Raw genomic sequence first — 18,031 nt, 5'->3', positions numbered from 1 at the left:
GTTTCAGTGCTGAAGCTGCTGAAGATGGCTACAGGGATGAGAGCTCTGCTGGACACAGTGATGCAAGCGCTGCCTCAGGTAAGAGGCCGCCGCCCTGCTGTAAAATAAAAGATGTCTTTTTAACTGCCAGTCTGGTGTCCAGATCTGATGAAATGTAGACAGCTTGTTTTATTTCGTCATTTACGACTCCTGGCACCGAATTCCTCCTATATGATTTACTAGCATCACTGATTTCCCCCAACTGGGTGGTACTAAACCAGATACTCCAAAATGATCGCTAAACAAGCATGAAGACATTCCAGTATTTAGCTAAAGGCTAATTGCTGATCCTTAAACTTATCAGAGTAGCAGATAAATCACTAGTTAAATGATAACTTTATGGCACATAACTTCATAGCTGCTCTGGTGCGATTGTTCTGCTGCTGGGTATCTGTGAGAAGATAAAATATGACCCAGAATGTTCAATCTGCCAGCTTATCATACACAAAGACACCAAAGAGCGATTTATTCTCCTTTGAGGCCGGATTGTGGAACTCTGAGTATTTTATCAGAATGCTGCAAGCTGCACACAACCAAATATTGTACCAGGTACAGTCAGTTGCGCGTCTGTGACTGGCCAGGCCAGGGCAGTATGTTTCTAGATGATACACTGAAAAATTGTTTCATGAGGTCTGATTCAAATTTTGAACGGACAGAGTTGTTTTTTTTGTGGAGCCCTTGATGACATCATGCTGGTGTCCGTCTGACCATGACATTCACAAGCAAGGACTAAAACATCAAGTGAGATGCAAATGTTCCCGACTCTGTAAAACATTAGTGCCGTAGTTCACCACTTTGGTTCAGAGTGAAATATCTCAGCAGCTTTTGGATTGATTGTCATAAAATTTTACATTCATGATGCTCAGAGGATGAATCCTAAAAAATTTAGTTTCTCTTCTCACTTTTCCTGTACTGCCACAGTGAGGCTTGATGTTTGTAGTTCTGATTGAAATATTAAATGGATTGCTGTAATATTCTCATAGTTTAATCGTAGCAACTGGACTTGCTGGAGTTACTTGAGGACGTTTCACCTCTCATCCAAGATCATCATCCATCAGTTCTGACTGACTAGTTGGGAGTTCCAGATACTTATATCCTTAAGGAGCCATTAACACCTGAGTCTTGGTTTCAATTGGGGGTTTGTTGCTCCTCCCCCTCGTTATGCGAGTCGTTTATACTCCCCCTCTATGTCAAACTGGAAAGACCATCACTCAACAGAGGTGGAGGTCTGAGGCATCACCTCTCACCTGTTTACAACTCAGTCCTCAGAACTCTCCCCAGGAAGATGAAACCACATTCACACTTAGCCACAAAAGACCTTAACGAACCCCACTGTGGCAGGGGGAGGAGCAACAAACCCCCAGTTGAAACCAAAACTCAGGTGTTAATGACTCCTTAAGGATATAAATATCTGGAACTCCCAACTAGTCAGTCAGAACTGATGAAGCCTCTTGGATGAGAGGTGAAATATCCTCAAGGAACTCAAGCAAACCCAGTTGTTACAATTAATCTACGAGAATAACCATGAACTGGATGACTGACAGTCTTCACAGACAATCTTGTTAGCTTGCAGGATTCTGTCTCCTTGTTCTTCAGAATCCGTTTTGGGTTTCAAACATGTGTGGCTGAATTAGTCCAATATTGCAACTTGCCTCTGTGCAACATAAAATAGCTTTAGAGTGTTTGTGCAGAGTCTTAGGTGAGCTGGAAGAGGCAATGAGTTAGAGTTACATCTAAGAGATTTTAAGGCAGTAAGGGATCATTTTAATGGAGAAAACTTATAAATATGTAATTTTGATACATGGAGACGAATTTTTCAGGGTTTAATCAAGGACGTGAGAGGGACTTTAAGTCAAAGCACTCCACAGCCTCACAGAGCATGGCAGTGGTCTGTCTTATTTAAATATGAAAAGTATGAATAGTGATTGGCTAATGAGAATGGCAGACAAGGATGATGGCTCCGGGAAGGGTTGTGGGGAGGACGTGGTGCAGCTCCACAGGGGCACCCTACAAGAAATGAGAGAGAGAGGGGGGAGGGCAGCACGTTAAACAAGAGCTAGCAGGTATGCACAGCAAACAGACATTTATAATTGTTTGAGGAGTGGTTCTACTTTTGACCTTCAGCTAGCAAGCTTCACACTACTCCTTCAAGATCCCATATTTCTCTACGCAGGTATTCCAGCAAAACAGTGGGAATCTGTGCTGCAGAAAAATACCCATTATCCTTCACTGCCTGCCCGCCCACCAAGTAGTCTTTGAAGTGACACATCACTGTCAGGGATCAAACCCAGGTCTGTGCTGTGGCCTCCGAGTGCTTTTCTCCCGTACGCTCCATCAATAGGTGTATCGTTCGTCTAATTAGACATCTTCACACCTCCTACCACGATGGAAGGCGAGCCAAGACTCGGTGAATGGCCTTGTAAGTAGAATAAAACAAGCGCGTTTGTGATTCATCAGGGCTGGATCCACACTATGAAAGTGCATCTCTGTTTGTCAAACTAAAATCTGAGGTATCGTTCTACTCCAGGTGACACGATGGCTCCTGTTAGTTTGTAAGAAGTAGTGAACATCAGTGCAGTAAGGCTTAGCGGTCTCTGTCGATGGGCTCCTTCTATCTGTTTGCATGTTCGCGTCTCTCTCGATGTATACTGTACATGTCTATTTTTCTGTGTATCATACACTGTATATATCTGTGTGTGTGCGTGTAATGTGTCTGTCTAGGTGGGGAATCTGGGTCTGCTCTTCATGTTGCTGTTCTTCATCTATGCAGCTCTGGGAGTTGAGCTCTTTGGAAAACTGGGTTAGTGTGTGTGTGCGTGTACGTGTATGCATGGGCGAGAGTGTGTGCGCGAGCGAGCGAGCACATGAGTGTGTGCATGCATATAAATCGGTGCTGATGTCTACGTGTGCCTCAGCTGACACCGCTGAGATATGTGTGGATTACGTAACCAGAATAAATTTTGTTGAGTTACATACATTAATTATGTCAATTTGGAATCAGTGTTCTAATCAGTGCTCTAATCTACACACAATTCTCTTTCTTCTCACCCCTCCCTTTGCCTTCCTCTCCCACACTTACTACCTCTAATGCTCTTTTGATCCTCTTTCAGAGTGTTCAGACGAGAACCCATGTGAGGGTCTTAGTCGCCACGCTACCTTTGACAACTTTGGCATGGCTTTCCTCACGCTCTTCAGGGTGTCCACCGGGGACAACTGGAATGGGATTATGAAGGTTATTTCTCCTTTCTCTCCTCTGCTGTCTGGGAGTTTTTAAGAAGATGGATAGATGACAGAGTGAATGTTTGTGTCTGTGCACATATGTGTGTCTCAAAGCACTGGTTATGAGACAGGCGCTGCATTAGGCAGAGAGCAGATCACTGTTTTTATGACAGACTAAGAGCTGCTGACATGAGAGGGTTAGGAGAGTGTATTACTCTTTAGTGACAGGCTCAAGGTCTTTTCACGCTCAGATCAACATCTCCCCCTGTTGGAGGAGGAAGGAAGTACAGCATGAATAGATCACCTTAATCCCTTTATCTGATCTCGGTTTTCCTCATTGCTTCATTATCTATATCCTCTCCTCTTGCCCTCACTGTCCAGGACACACTGCGAGAGTGTCGGCCGCAGGATCGCCACTGCCTCACCTACCTGCCCTTCATCTCCCCCGTTTACTTCGTCACCTTCGTCCTGACGGCACAGTTTGTGCTGGTCAACGTGGTGGTGGCCGTTCTGATGAAGCACCTGGAGGAGAGCAACAAGGAGGCACAGCTGGAGGAGATGGAGGAGAGGAGGGAGAGGGAGGAGATGAGAGAGAGGGAGGAGAGGAGGGAGAGGGAGGAGGCCAACAGACGCCTCAGTACCGCATCTATGGGCGGAGACCTGGAGCTGAATGCGGACACACCTGCCCAGGTAGCAGACGCAGTGTGCTCATGTTCCTGCATGTGTGGAGGGGAAGGGAGTGGATTTGACGGTAACAATAATGGTGATGATCTCATGCGGCAGGTGCAAGTTGAGGATGAGGAGTGTTCCCATGGCAACCTGCTGAGCATGGGACGCATGCTGTCTCTCCCCAGCGACAGCTACGTTCAGCCACTCAGATGTTCCCCTTATGTTCCCATTGGCCACGAGGCCTACTCCGGCTACAGCTACTCAGGTAATTTGGTTGTTTATAGCCAATTAAATTAAAGAACAGTTTTTACTCTCCTATAACCACTAACTGACTGCTGTAAAGATTATTGCTTCCATAAATAGCTTAGTAGGCAGTTGAGATGTGGCGCGAGAGGCACTGTTATTACAGGCCTTAGAGAGGGAGATATTTTTTTTTAAGATTCGTGACGAATTGGTGGAACTAGTTTATGCCTGCGGAGCACATTTCTGGCACTTTTTCCACTTCTGCTGCTCCTGTCCCATCCTTAGCTTTTAAGGTGGTAACACCATCCTTCGGAGCACAGTGAAATAGCTCAGGGGTTTGCTAAATGTGAGACTGCTCCCCTCAGACAAAAGCCTACAAAAAAAAAAGTCCCCCCGCCCCCCCGTTAGTTTATTGGCTTAGTTTTGCTCAATTCCTCACAGCCTGTGGGATCATGATTATGTTATTTTATCCCACCGGCTCCCAGAAACAGAGCCATGGTAGCCTAATAGTGCTGATTCACATAAACTTTCGACTACATAAAAAACTTTTAAAAAGGTCTGCCCTGTGGCATTTATTAGATTTTGACTCTGGGAAAGTGGAGAAACGGTATCTGCTGCACCTCTGAACCATCTCTTTAATAAAATATTTAGCCAATTTTTTTGATCTCCTTTTGATAACTAATGTAATAACAAAGGTAACATTTTTCACCTCCATTTAATGAGTCTTCCCTGAAACTGCTTGGAGCTCACTTAGGGAGGCCCACCTACGACTTTGGAAATATCTACAGCAGCTTACTGTCGGATAAACATTAAAAAAATAAAACAATTGAAAACAGAAAGAGACTGAGAGAAAGCAACAAACCAGAGCTTATTCATTACCTCTATATCAAACAGTACTTACAGCCATAAGTACATATTCTAAGTATTCTGAGACATTAAAAACCAAACATACCAATGAAATGCAGGTTGATGTCTTCAGAATGTTCTATTTTTACCTCTGTATTTTTATTATTTTAAATAAATTCCATGAATAAGCAGCAGGAATCTCATACGTTCCATATGAGAGAGTGAGGAGGTGGTTTGTCTTCATGGTACTCAGCTCAAAGTCCATTCATTCTATCTAAAGACCTGTTTTTTTAGAAGGTCTCAAATATATATTTAAGTACAAATGCGCTGTATGTTGCTTACATATAACACATACTTTAATTTGTAAAAAAAAAGAAAAAACAGCAACAATTAAACCAAGGCTAAATGTGCTGTAAAGAGTAGGGCATTTTCATTTTTGGCAAAGGTCAATCAAATAAAGCCTCTATCACAGAGATGTAGTCAGTGGGGTCTATTTTCAGTGTCTGTGACTGATTCATACACATTTGGTTCTCAAGTGAGTATTTACAGCAGCAGAAAGGTTGCATTTATGCTTAAATTCTAATAAATATCCGTCCTCGTGTTTATTAAAATGGAGGAACATCTCACCCACTGAGTTTTTGGCCCTACAGAGGAGCTAAAAACACTGAATGTAGATCTGTCCTGTCAGAGGATTGTGATTTTAACTGAAAGACAAAAGAGTTCCCTGCAACAGGATCCGTATAACTTATAGAAAATTGGTCTCCGCTAATCAGATGAAGGTTAATTAAGAGTGAAACCGTGGATTAGTTGGGAAATAATTAAGTTATGATCGATTTGTTAAGATTCCTTGTTTGAACTGTGTTGACTATGAAAGTAGAACTTTAGAAAACATTGATGTCATAAAGAGGGAAGTTTGTGAAAATAAAGGGGCTGATGTGAGGCATAGGAAGCCGGCTTCGCTTGAATGATATCTGTAGGGTATTATTAACAGTCTAGACGCTCTGTGTTTTCAGTAACACTCCCCTCTTTAGAAATACTGTACCTTAATCCTCTTTTTTCTCTGTTTGATCTTTGCCACATTATTTCCTGCAGGCTCCATGTCATCTCTGGGCTCCAGCGGAGGCGGTTCTCTGCTGCAGGTTCCAGGAGCTCTGCCCACCATCAGCCACGCTTCACTGGGGTCTGGACGCAGCTCAAGGCCAATGATCTGCCTCAGCACCTCTCAGAGCATCGACAGACACTCCCTACACAGACTCAGTCCAGCTAACAGCATAGAAGGATACAGGTTTAGTCCAGCTCACAGAACAAACAGACACAGACTGAACTCAGCTCACAGTATAGACGGATACAAGCTCAGCCCAGCCCATCGAATCCACAGACACAGACTGAGCTCCACTCGCAGTATGGACGGATACAGGCTGAATCCAGATCACAGCGCGGACAAACCGAAGCTCATGTCCAGCCACAGCATAGACAGACATCCGTCCCTCAGACTGAGTCCCACACACAGTGCCAGCAAACGTCCATCTCACTGGCTCAGTCCCGAAGACAGTTTAGACAGAAACAAGCTGAGTCCCTCCTATGTTCCAGATTCTTCAGTCATGAAAAGACCGGCATCTTTCCGCACCGCAAGCCGACAGTTACGGAGACAGGTGTGTTATTATCAGCTCATCTCTTCTCTCCTGTCAAAATTACATCATAGTTGCGCAGCAAACTTTTCAAATTAATATGCAATTACACAGTCTTAACAATATGATAATCTAATTTCACTTGACTGAAGCTAAGAAAGTAATTAAAGCAGACTGTATGTTGTCTGTGATGGATTACACAACACAGGCGAGTTTCAAGAGTGCGGTTATTGATTTTCATAGTGTATGAAAATTAATCAGACTCAACCAATGCCTGGAATAGCAGCACAAATACATTAAAAAAAACAACAACAACAGCACAGTTTGCAAAATTTCACGCTGTGACAGAAAGACAATGTGATGGCTTTTTGCCCTTTTCATTGTTCGATATTGAAGGATGGGGGGTTCACATTTTTCAGGTCCATCTTAATATGTCAATATGTGCACTGAAGGATGTCTTATTTGTTCTACATCCTGGTGGCAAAGTTTTAAAATTCTAATGTGACTCTGCAAACATGAAACATGCACACTTCAGACTTGTTCTGTGTGAAAATACTTTCCAGTGTTGAGCTAAAGTGACTATGAGGCTTTAGCAGGTAACCAAATCAGGTATCTTTAAAAATTAAAGTTTTTTTTTTTTTTTTCAAATTAAATTCTGTCTGTGTGTTTCCCTGGAGAAATATTTCCTGGCAATACCCTCTCAGACTGCTCAAGCCTCATATTAATTTAGGATGAACTTGAAAATGTATTTTAGTTGGAAACACGGACTGTGGTTTTTGTCTCCTGTGTTTTACAGTGCTGTCATTCCAGTATGGACAGAAGCTGTGATAAAAGTAATCAAAAAATGGAAGACTTGATAATATTCTCTTGCGAAATTGTACTTCTGCACAAGATGTGATTGCTTTTTTTAGTTTATAATGACCAAAAAGGATTTAACACTGTTGTTACTGTTCAGTGTATTTGAGGGTGATTTGCAGCACACACCTGTTTATTTATAGACTGCATGTTCAAATTCTGGTCTTCTATTATTGTTGTTATTGCCAATTTATAACACAGATTATGTTTTCTAAACATATTTTTCTTGCACAATTGAACACATAATTAAGACTGTTTGTGCTTGTGTTGTGTCTGTAGGAGGCTGTGCGCTGTGACTCTCTGGATCAGAGCGGTTCAGCTGACGATCTGGCAGAGCCTCGCCTCACCGTGCCCGCTGCCTCCTCCACGCCGACACGCCAGCGCTCGTCCAGTGTACACACACTGAAATATACACACCCCCAGAGGGTGATCTTGAGCCGGAGCCACAGCCGGAGCCACAGTGAAACCACTGCACAGGAACATGTACCAGAGCAGGCCATCTGCGTCTCACAGCCAGAACCAGACGCCAAGAAGAGGCCTGTCAGCCCACAGAGCCTGTCCAGTTTGAAGGTGCCCAGCGGTGAATCTACTCTGTCTGTGCCACTCTGTGGCCCCGGCAGCAGCTCAGAGCCTGTCGCCCAGTTAGATGATGCTGACGAGGAAGTCAGTCGCATTAACAGTTCTGTTCACTCACACACACAACCTCCTCCCAGCTGCTCACACAAAAGCAGACACCTTACCCCGAGTCCCGGGGAGCACAGGAGCCGCCTCAGCCAATCAGTGTCCCCAGTTTCTGGCAGGAACAGGAAGCAGCGGATGAGCCCGCCGCCGGGAGAGGAGCCAGTTACTACGTCAACCCAGCTAGTGGACAGCAGCGTCGAGCTGAGGAGGCGGACTCTGTCGTTTGACGCCACAACCCTCTCTCCTAATCAGCCGGAGGGAAGTTCTGTGGACGACTAAACAAACCCAGTGACAGGTTTGGTTTACTCTCTGGAGCAGAGCAGCCAAATGTGCTGCTGAAGCACGCGAGAAGGACGGAAGCAGCAATCCAAAGCAGGACGGAGGACAGTTTCCTGAGCCGCCCCTCGCCTCGTCCACTCACAAGATTTTCACAGGGTGTGTGAGCAGAACTCAGACTGTGTGTATGAGTGTGTATGTGTTCAAAGACTTTGACCCTTTTGTGCTGTTTGCACACGATGCACACAAGAAGAAGTTTCCTTTTCTTCTATCATAGTCCTAGCTTTAGTTCAGGCATAGTAGCCACTTCCCAGCTATATTTACTCAAACACTAACCTTCCCCTTGCTTGCTCTCCTCCTTCGGCCCTCACTCATCCTTTTCCTCGCACCTCAAGCCTAGGTCAGAATACAAGACAAAACGACTCTGAAAGTGCAGTACAGCTGACGTACACAAAGATATGTAGACAAAGAAACCACACAGTGAGCTTTTTACATTAGCAATTAATGTGCTGATTATTTTCCTGATCAATCAATTATTCTTGCAGTCTATAAAGCATCAAGGGACCAAGGCGACATCTTCTAAGAGCTTTTCTTGTCCCATTAAAGTCCAGACAACAGATATTCATTTCACCATAACATTAGATGAAGAAAATAATCAAATATTCAGATTTGAAGGCTTAAATTTGAAATATTTTTGTGTTTTTGCTTGAAACTCAATCAGCCTCTTGTTCAAGTCGTTGCTGCTGATACATTTTCTGTAAACTAACCAATTTATCAGCTGGTTCTTTCAGCACTACGAACATCTCAGTCGGTGACAATTTGCCAGAATCATAATTTTTTCTCTCAGTGGTGCAGAAATTACAGTTTATGTTTACAAAAGAAATGAAATTTTTAAGCGAGAAACTTACAAAACATAATGATGATGAACAATTTTATAAGAAAAAGACCTAATTTGTAATTGCACACTGATATAAATGGTGCAGGCACAATGCCGTTTTATAAAAGATCTATTCCTCAAAAAAATGTCATAAATTTAAAAAAAAAAAAAAAGTACAGCAGCTTGTTAAAAGTGGAGTTTTTGTTTTTAAATATGATTCATTTTTTTCTTACCTACAGTCAACTGCCACTGGGTGTTGCTTGATTGTTCACGGATTTAAGCCTGAGAAACTTTGATATCTTGTTGATTTTCGGAGGGGAGCCTCCCACGCTTGAAACAACTTCAGCCCTGACAGCCTGAAAAAATCAATTTGCTCCTTGAACCTTTAAGTTGAAATCATGTAGTGTGACCTAGGCTTTAGTAGTTTCTACCTCGCTTTTTCCTGATCCCACCCATTTGAATGTTCAGTCGGCTTAGTTTTGTCACTCCCCTCCACCTTCCTTCTCTCTGTCTTAGTATTCTCAGGGTAGAGGTAGTTCAGACACAGCTCGGTGTGAAGCATGTGATCGGAGCTCTGCAGAGCGAGGGCGCCCCCTGCTGTCTGAACCTGGAGCCGGCCCCCTCTTCTCCCGACGCTGGAGGAGAGTATACTGTATGGGTGCGGGGTGAAAACTTCAGACCGAAGCAGATGTACAGAAGGGCTTATTCAGGTGATTAAACAGTGAGTGAAACTTAGTAGAAAAGGCTATATTTTATTAACACAGCAGAGATGATATGAGAACTACAAAGGTAAATTTCTACATTTATGAATGTTAATTAATCTGCTGGTGATGCTGAGGATGGATGACGAGGATGCCAGTGTTACAAGATTATAACTATGATGATGATGACTCTGGATGATGCAAATGTTTATAGCGTTGTGCAACGTTCCTGCGGATTCCTGGGGAGCAGGGAATGATACCCAGTGAGCGATACATGATTGGACAGTGCTGGAATAAAACCACTTTCTGTCTGACTTTCATTTGACTCCATCACCTCATGTTTAACTTTGTCCTTTACCCCTATATCATGAGAAGATAAACCACACTAGGAGGGGTTTCAGTCCTTCAGCATGTGCCTTTTAATCTAAAAATAAAGCTAACGTTCAGCAGCCGCCTGCTGCTGCTAATGAATCCAGCACTTCTTTATCAAAATACGGTTTCCAGCAGCTGTTGATTAATATGCCGAACACATCCTGGGATCTCGGTTGCAGTAAGTAATTATATTAAAGTGTTTCTGACATGGCAGGAAGCAAATAAGAAATTATTTAAAGGCAAAGTGAACAAACGCAGACTCACAGCTCTGATAGTGGTGGTGGATTGATTTTATTTAATTTTTTTTAACTATACCACTTTAGCATATCACAATAAAATATTTAATCACATGAATATTTCACACTGAAACACTATAGCGTCCAGAATGCATTAAGCGGTCCTGCCTTTAATTCCCTGCCAAGAAAATGTAGCATTTTCTGCAAGTTCTGCCCCCCTCGCTTGTTTGCTCTCAAACCTATTGGTCACGCTGACTGTCTGTCTGAACTTCAGCCAATAGGAGGCCAAATGTCTGCAGGGCAGCTTGTGATTGGTCAGACTGACTGAGGGCAAGTAGAAACAGACAAACAGAGCTACACAGCTTCACCGTCCTCCATATTTCCTCCACTAAAGATCTCGTATCCCTTCATAAGGCAGATGGAGCATCATCACTGATCTACATCTATGTTAATCTGCACCTCACCATATGAACATGCAGTCGAGGTGTGCGTACGTCCAGGTGTATGTACATGTGTCCCCAGGTGTGTGTCTGTTTCCAGGTGTGAGTGCGTACAGCTGTGTTTGCGTGCGCTGAAATCTGTGTGAGTGCATGAACAGAAGACAGTATTCTTGACACAGAGAGTTACAACTAACTAAGCTGAGCCAGCAGTTGCCATGGTGAAAATAGATCATACATCACATGACCCCCAAAATCCCGCCAATCCCAGGAGAGGATGGAAAAACCACCAAACAGTGAGGCAGGAAGGTGTCCGTGCCTGCGTTGTGTGCAGTGTCGCTCGACTCACATCTCCTCTTTCTTTTCTGTCTGTGTCTCTAGAAGGCCGGGGCCATGGGTCTTTGCTGTGTCAGTTTCTGGGGGTCCAGAGTTTCAGTGAAGGGCGGGGCTTGGTAGGGGTTGGTGGTCACTATGGTGGCACCGTTGGCGATGGGGTACGGCGTGGCTCGAGCGTTGCTTGGGGCGGGCTCCAGGTGCTGCCAGGTGAACAAGTTTGCGTTGCTGCCAGTTAAGAAGCGTCGCAGCGCGCTCAGCGTCAGCACGGCCTGTTAGTAACACACACACACACATCAGCAGAGGCTGTTAATCACACACTGATTAGAGAAACCTGCAAATATGGTTAAAAGTGGAGTTAGAAGTAGCAAGAAGGAGTGCAGAATCTGGGTTTAGAACTTCTGGGAGACTTAAACTGACAGCAGCAGATGTCACGATGTCCAAACTTTGGGTTTAAGCTCTCAAAATGAAGAAACAGAGACACGCAGCAGCTCTTTCGTTTGACCAAAATGGGCTTTTTTTTTTTTTTCCAATTTCCACCCCCACAAAAAATCCAAAATTCAGTCAATAACAGTTCAACAACTGTGTGGCCAAACTGAACAGCTCTGTAGATAAGAGAGATTTGGCAGAACTGTGACATCCAGTAATCCTCTAGGTCCCCCTCATCAGGCCGGAGTGAAATCCAAAGAATTCCAGCAAAAATAAACATTTTCACTTCTGCCCAAACTCTACATCAGAGAGTGAATAAAATCCTTTTAACAATAATCTACTGATGCTGCTCAGCCAGCCTTAACAATTCTCAACTCCCTCCCTATTAAATCTGGTCCCACAGAAATGAAGCACAACACATGCTACATCCATTTTAATTATAGCGCTATTAGGCAGCCTGTCACTCACCGTGTGCCACACTCGGAACCCCCTTATAAAAATGTCGTTGGGTTTCATTTTAATAACTGGTACCGCCTGGGTAGGAAGGGTTAATCAATTTCACACAACGCAGCGACATCGAGCAAGGTGCCGCTTTGGGCAAATAAGCGACTGTTCAAAGAAAAAGTAAAATTGTCGCCGCTGTGAGACCTATCCAGAGCTGTGAAATCCGTCTTTGTAATATTATAAACCGCGGTGCATCTGATAAGGCTTTAAACTCACAGATCTGTGACTCTAACTTCACTTTCTGCACTGTGTTCTCTCAGTCGTCTCAGTGGCAGATGAAACATCAGTCTCCACCAACACAGTCAGTTTTTCTGTGTCTCAGTCTGAGCTCTTATTTATTTCAAACACCGGCTTTCTGGAAAGACTTGTCATCTCATCACTCGGGTGTTTTTCTCAGTTTAGAAAACTCCTTTCAGAGCAACTCAATATAATAAAAAACTATTTTTCAGAGACGAGGCACTATAATAACTAATAAACACAATAGGTTCCTCAATCATGTTTCGGTGGTAAATGGCTTCGGAGAGTAAAGCCAGAAGAAGTCTTTGATTTCATCCTTTGTCTCACGCTCTAAATCCTCCACAGAAGAACAATAGAATTACTCTCCGCTGGACTATTGGAAAAAAAAAAAAAAAAAAGACTTGGCAGACTGAAAAAGCAAAAAGGATCCTTTATAACACACAGTACATCCTTGACACAATTACAGCTTAATGTCCCCACATCCTCTGACAGTGAGATGAATGGCTGCTATAAGTTTGGTGGTAAGATGGTTTTTACAGTCTTCATTGACTCGTCGGTGGATAATAAATCAGTTCACTGTCTGACTGGAAATGGTTTTTTTCTGGAATTGCAGTTCTACACTTTAACCAGGAAGAGATGCTTTTTCAGTCACACACACACACACATACACACATATGGTTAAACACATTTGTAACCAGCAGCAGCTGTACAAACTGAGACAGTGAGTGTTAGACTAGAGCGAGAGTGGGAGGAGTCCTGGGCAGCAGCTTCTGTTTGACCTCCACGAAGGAAATGCTCTTAAACGTGTTCGTGGCCAGCAGACACTGATAACCCTGAGAACACACAGCATGCTGATGACGATGATGATGATGATGATGATCACAGACTCACAGATGGGGGAGAAAAGACAGGAAACAGTGTGAATAAACAGACGTGAGCATACAGACCCAGGTGAGGATGGAGAAAAAGCAGAAGGCGATGGTGGCTCTGGCGGCGTCGGAGCCCTGAGCCAATGGCAGCTCATCTGGAGAGGTCAACTGCCACTGATTGGCCAGAAAACAGAAGCCAACGAACCACAGGAAGCTGGCGAGACCTGGAGGAGGGGAACAGGACTTTTAGAACTTTTTCATTTCATTGGTTGGTTACATCTGAAAAAAAGACAACATGTCAGGAGAAACTAAGTTGTAATGCCAAGCAACAGCATTTGGATAAACTAAGCCCGATAAACAACATAAATCCATGTGACTTGGCAGCTGAAGACTGGATTACGACCACCTCGCAGCACCTCCATGCACAAACCTTAATGTTGTCAAGTGTCTTGTTTCTGGACTGCCTTAGTGTCTAAAGTCCAGTCTTAAGCTGCCAAGTAATGTGGCTCTACCATGATTAATTTGTCCAAATATTGTTGCTTGGCATTCAATTCAGTTTAACCAACTTTTTAGCCAAACAACACAAAGAGTCGGGACTTTACTACTGCTATAGTGGCCAAAGATAAGAGAGCATGGTTGTGTTATCGGCCCAACATGTCGCACCAGGAGGTGACATCAACTTTAGATTCTCGTTGTTGATTTTGTGATGGGATGAGAATGCGTGACTGAAAACTGAGAACAAACTCATTTTACTTGTGTTTGTCCTTGAATCGTTATGACATTCAATCATTAGGTGCCATTTTAGCAGTGATGGTGCATGTCTACAGCATCCATCATTGCCACACCTCCCATTCACTGTCTATGTAAGCAGCCACACAATGTGTTTCGGTAGGACCGCAGTGCGTTTCCACAGACAGGGCTTGATGGTGGTGGCTGTTACTTATTTGCATAAAGATGAGATCTAGGCTACTTTATGCAAATCAGGGACATCCAGGACAAGCTGCTGCCTCTGGAAACTCCTGAAATACTTTAAAACTAAGCATTATTAGTGTAAAAAATGAAGCCGGCTCAACAACTGTGTGGCTTATTTCTCGCCTTTTCAGAAACACATTTTGGTGAACTATTTTGTAATATCAGACATGTTTAGAGAAAGATTTCAAATGTGCCACCATGTTGGCCCATTTGAAATCCCAGAGCAAACTAAGCCTTGGTGCCAGTGTTTGTGCAGTTGTACGGTTGTGTGGCATCTATCTTTCCTTTGTTGCCTAGTTGCACGTCCAACAAGCTCCCAGTGTTGGGCAACAGCTTGGCCTCTTGTGCCCAGAAACGCCCCTTTGACCCCATGAAGCTGTTAGCATTACTTTAAGCTAAATTTAGCATGCTAACATACTTAGCATGCTGCATGAATAGCTGTCATAAAATATACCGTCTGAGTCTAGTGTGTACGTAGCGCATTATATTTGCTAATTAACAAGAAACATAAAGTGTAGTTAAAGCCGATGGGAAGTCATTAGTTTTGGTTGGCTGCAAACCAAAGAGTTGGACGGACGGAAATTTTGTACTGTTAATGGTGATATTAAAAAATCATCAAAGTTACAACAATTTGTCCTTTCAGGGACATAAATCTGCCAAATTACAAAGCAACAAGTACTTGTTTTATTCAAAACCACAAATGTGTGCCTCATGTTGGTGCTTCAAGTCACTACACTGTCTCCTCTGGGGACTGAGAATGTGTGACGAAACATTTTGTGCTAATTGGCTGAGCCGAGATATCACAACTATAAGTAAAAACTTTGACCTCCTGATGGCTGCAGAGACTCCTGGAAGTTACTGCATCCACTCAAGAAAAAGTCCTTCATATAACAACACCTAGAACCTTGATGTGTTGGTTTGTGACTTAGACGATGCTGGTCGGTGAGACAGATTCAGGCTAGCTGTTCCCTCTGTTTCCAGTCTTAATGCTAAGCTACGCTAATGAATAGCTGGCTGTAACTTTGTATTGATTTTCTCATCAAACTCATGTTAAAAAAAAAAAAAGTAAATGCCCATTTACCAAATTTTTAAACTATCCTTTTTGTAATTTTATTTCCATTTCTTTTATTTAAACGGATTTTGCTTTATCTTTCTGAGTTAGGAATATAATCCAGCATTATGTTTTTTCAGTACTGTAGCTAATAACTTTCCCATTTGCTTTTAATATTCTTGTGTTGACCTTTTTGAAAACTGTTCTCCATGTGTTGCTGTATTTGTATTTGTGGTGTGTGTTTGTGTACCAGAGAAGACGAGGTCCAGCAGGACGGCACGTCTCCTGTCCTTGACGCTGCTCATGGTGGGAAAGTAAATGTCCAGGATCAGGAAAAAGATGCTGCCGAGGAAACAGGCCACACCCACGGTAACGCCGTAGTTACAGGCGTCGGCGTTGTTGTTGAAGACACACAGCAAACGCTCGCTGCCGATGTTGATGTAGCCCTCGTTCACGATGCAGCTGAACACCACCATGGAGAAAACCTGCAGGAGACACGTGGGCACGTCGGTTATGTGACAGGCAGGAGAGAAGCAAGTCACACTGATGTGCCTCTCATTCCTCCACCAGCACCAACAAACACTGATGATCAAGCGTGTGCATTAGAGGTCAGAGAGGATGCAAAGACAACAAAGATACACTTCTCTTCCATAATTATGTAATACTTCAGAGGCTTAGTTCACCCAAATTATAAAACATGTTTTTTTCCCCTTCTCACTAACCCCTCATGAGACATATCTCCCTATGCAGATGGCAGAGTTTGCCTCATACGCAGACTCAGTTAAGCTGTAATCCGATTTGATAAAGTGGAAACTAGATTCATTTTGACTCACATTACAAAACATCTACTCACTTGCTCTTTATGGTATTGAGCTGTGCAGAAAGTTTCAGGGTGATAATTTGATATACGCAGGGCAGGGTGTCGTTCTAAAAACCAGTTTTGTGGTTAGTGTGGACTTCACAGTCAGACAGATTAGAAACAGTCTGTAGAAGGTAGAACACAGCAGGTAGAAAACTGCTCTCTTGAGTTTTTCAGATGAGGACATTGTTTCTGAGAGGCTTCACTGATGCTGAGTTCTCAACCCGGCCTTAACTTAGACCTCCTTGACCTAAAGTTTAGGACAGAATTAATGTGATAAAATTCAAGATCATTTAAGGGCTCTGTGACCATAAAACAAGATTTTAGGTAAAAATGCAGAAGCTGCCTTAAGGCTCCATTAGACAGAGAATGAATCACCATCTCTGCTAAATATGCATTCATTTGGAGGTAATATATAAAAAACATCCGTCTTTACTGGTCCCAGTTTCTTATTGGTGAGTTACTGGTTCTCGCTCTTTAATGTGATCGTAAATGAGCAGAAATCAAATGTCAGGAAATAACAGCAGGAGTGTTTCTATACCTCCTCACAGGTAGGAGCACGTTTGCTGCCAACGAAACACCTTTAGATGTAATTATAGCGCTGCAGTGATGGGTTCAGCTGTACAAGTATGTTGTTACTGCCTTTCAGTTTTTGAGTATTGGTGGTATTTCTTTGTCTTATCTGATAATAAATTGGCAATCTTTGGGTTCTGATGGCAACACAAACAATCTATAAACATCATCTTTGCATCTGATTGGTATTAATTTTCCCATTTTATTGACCAAATGATCAGTCATTAATGAAGGTAATCAGTAGTTCTATAGTGACTGATGTTAAGGCCTAGCTGTCACATGATATGTATACATGTCATTTGGTTTCTAGAGTTGTGTTTAATGTCTCATTAGGATGTGCATTTTCTGGTAATTTGCTCTGATGAATCCTGTTGAACTGAACGATCAGAGCCTCACAAACACCCACAGTGACGCCTGGTGTGCTGAAGATTGTGTCTCTGCTCGGTTAAAGTGCAGCTTGTTCCTTCAGTGCACATTAAACGCTGTGTGGTGACTCACAGCTGCACAGAAACACTGAGGTGTTACATTCTAGACCCAGAGCGTCCACATCACCGAGGCTCCATCCAGACACAAAGACGCTCCACACAAATGAAGGTGCCACAAGCTGAAATCATCCCTGATCACCGCATCGAGCAGCCGGATGGCAGAGCTGTAACTCAGACACACCGAGGCTGATGTAAAAACACTGATTTATCATTCAGACCTGAGAGCATAAAGACACACCAGCAGCACAGACACAGACGGAGACAGAGGGGGGCTGCAGGCCCGTCCACTGATGGAGACCCACACATTGCAGATTCTTACCCACGACATCAGTCTGAGGATGGTGCGGGGATGCGTGAAGAAGGCGACCGGATCGAAGCTGACGCTCCCGGCCTTCCCGGCGCCGTACGCGCCCGCTGGCTCCATCCCTCCGGCTTTGTGCTGCCTGACGCCCGCTGAGAGAAGAGAGGAGTCGGTGAAGCAGCGCGGAGCGGCGGCGTCCTGCTCCTCCAGCCCCCGGTGAAGTCACGGCGCGTCACCGACACATCACAGGTTCACACCAGAGGAGGAGAAGCAGCTAAAGCCCCACTTCTCTCTTTATTATTACACACTTTTAGTTGTTGTTTGAATAAAGATTATAAT

At 43.6% G+C, this 18,031-nt stretch overlaps 2 protein-coding genes across 2 annotated transcripts in view; one reads left to right on the top strand and one right to left on the bottom strand.

Moving 5' to 3' along the window:
* LOC103359182 (voltage-dependent T-type calcium channel subunit alpha-1H) overlaps positions 1 to 10,354 on the top strand; it is a 49,598-nt gene extending 39,244 nt beyond the window's left edge. Inside the window, exons 29-35 of the mRNA XM_008284412.1 lie at positions 8 to 78; positions 2,761 to 2,839; positions 3,150 to 3,271; positions 3,640 to 3,948; positions 4,042 to 4,192; positions 6,109 to 6,668; positions 7,779 to 10,354. Of these exons, the coding sequence (XP_008282634.1) occupies positions 8 to 78; positions 2,761 to 2,839; positions 3,150 to 3,271; positions 3,640 to 3,948; positions 4,042 to 4,192; positions 6,109 to 6,668; positions 7,779 to 8,459 (1,973 nt within the window). The 3' untranslated portion in view covers positions 8,460 to 10,354. The remainder of the gene's footprint in view (positions 1 to 7; positions 79 to 2,760; positions 2,840 to 3,149; positions 3,272 to 3,639; positions 3,949 to 4,041; positions 4,193 to 6,108; positions 6,669 to 7,778) is intronic.
* A 1,102-nt stretch (positions 10,355 to 11,456) lies between these two features.
* On the bottom strand, positions 11,457 to 17,815 carry LOC103359164 (synaptogyrin-3-like). The gene is made up of 4 exons (XM_008284390.1): positions 17,711 to 17,815; positions 15,725 to 15,959; positions 13,530 to 13,675; positions 11,457 to 11,684 (listed from the first exon to the last, which is right to left on the bottom strand). Exons 1-4 carry the CDS (start codon positions 17,813 to 17,815, stop codon positions 11,457 to 11,459), a joined length of 714 nt encoding a protein of 237 aa, XP_008282612.1.
* Between the last annotated feature and the right edge of the window lie 216 nt (positions 17,816 to 18,031).

The sequence above is a fragment of the Stegastes partitus genome, unplaced genomic scaffold, assembly GCF_000690725.1.
Source record: "Stegastes partitus isolate 25-593 unplaced genomic scaffold, Stegastes_partitus-1.0.2 Scaffold357, whole genome shotgun sequence".
NCBI lineage: Eukaryota > Metazoa > Chordata > Actinopteri > Pomacentridae > Stegastes > Stegastes partitus.
The sequence above is the reverse complement of the archived record's forward strand: the minus strand, read 5'-3'. Positions and strand labels throughout refer to the sequence as shown.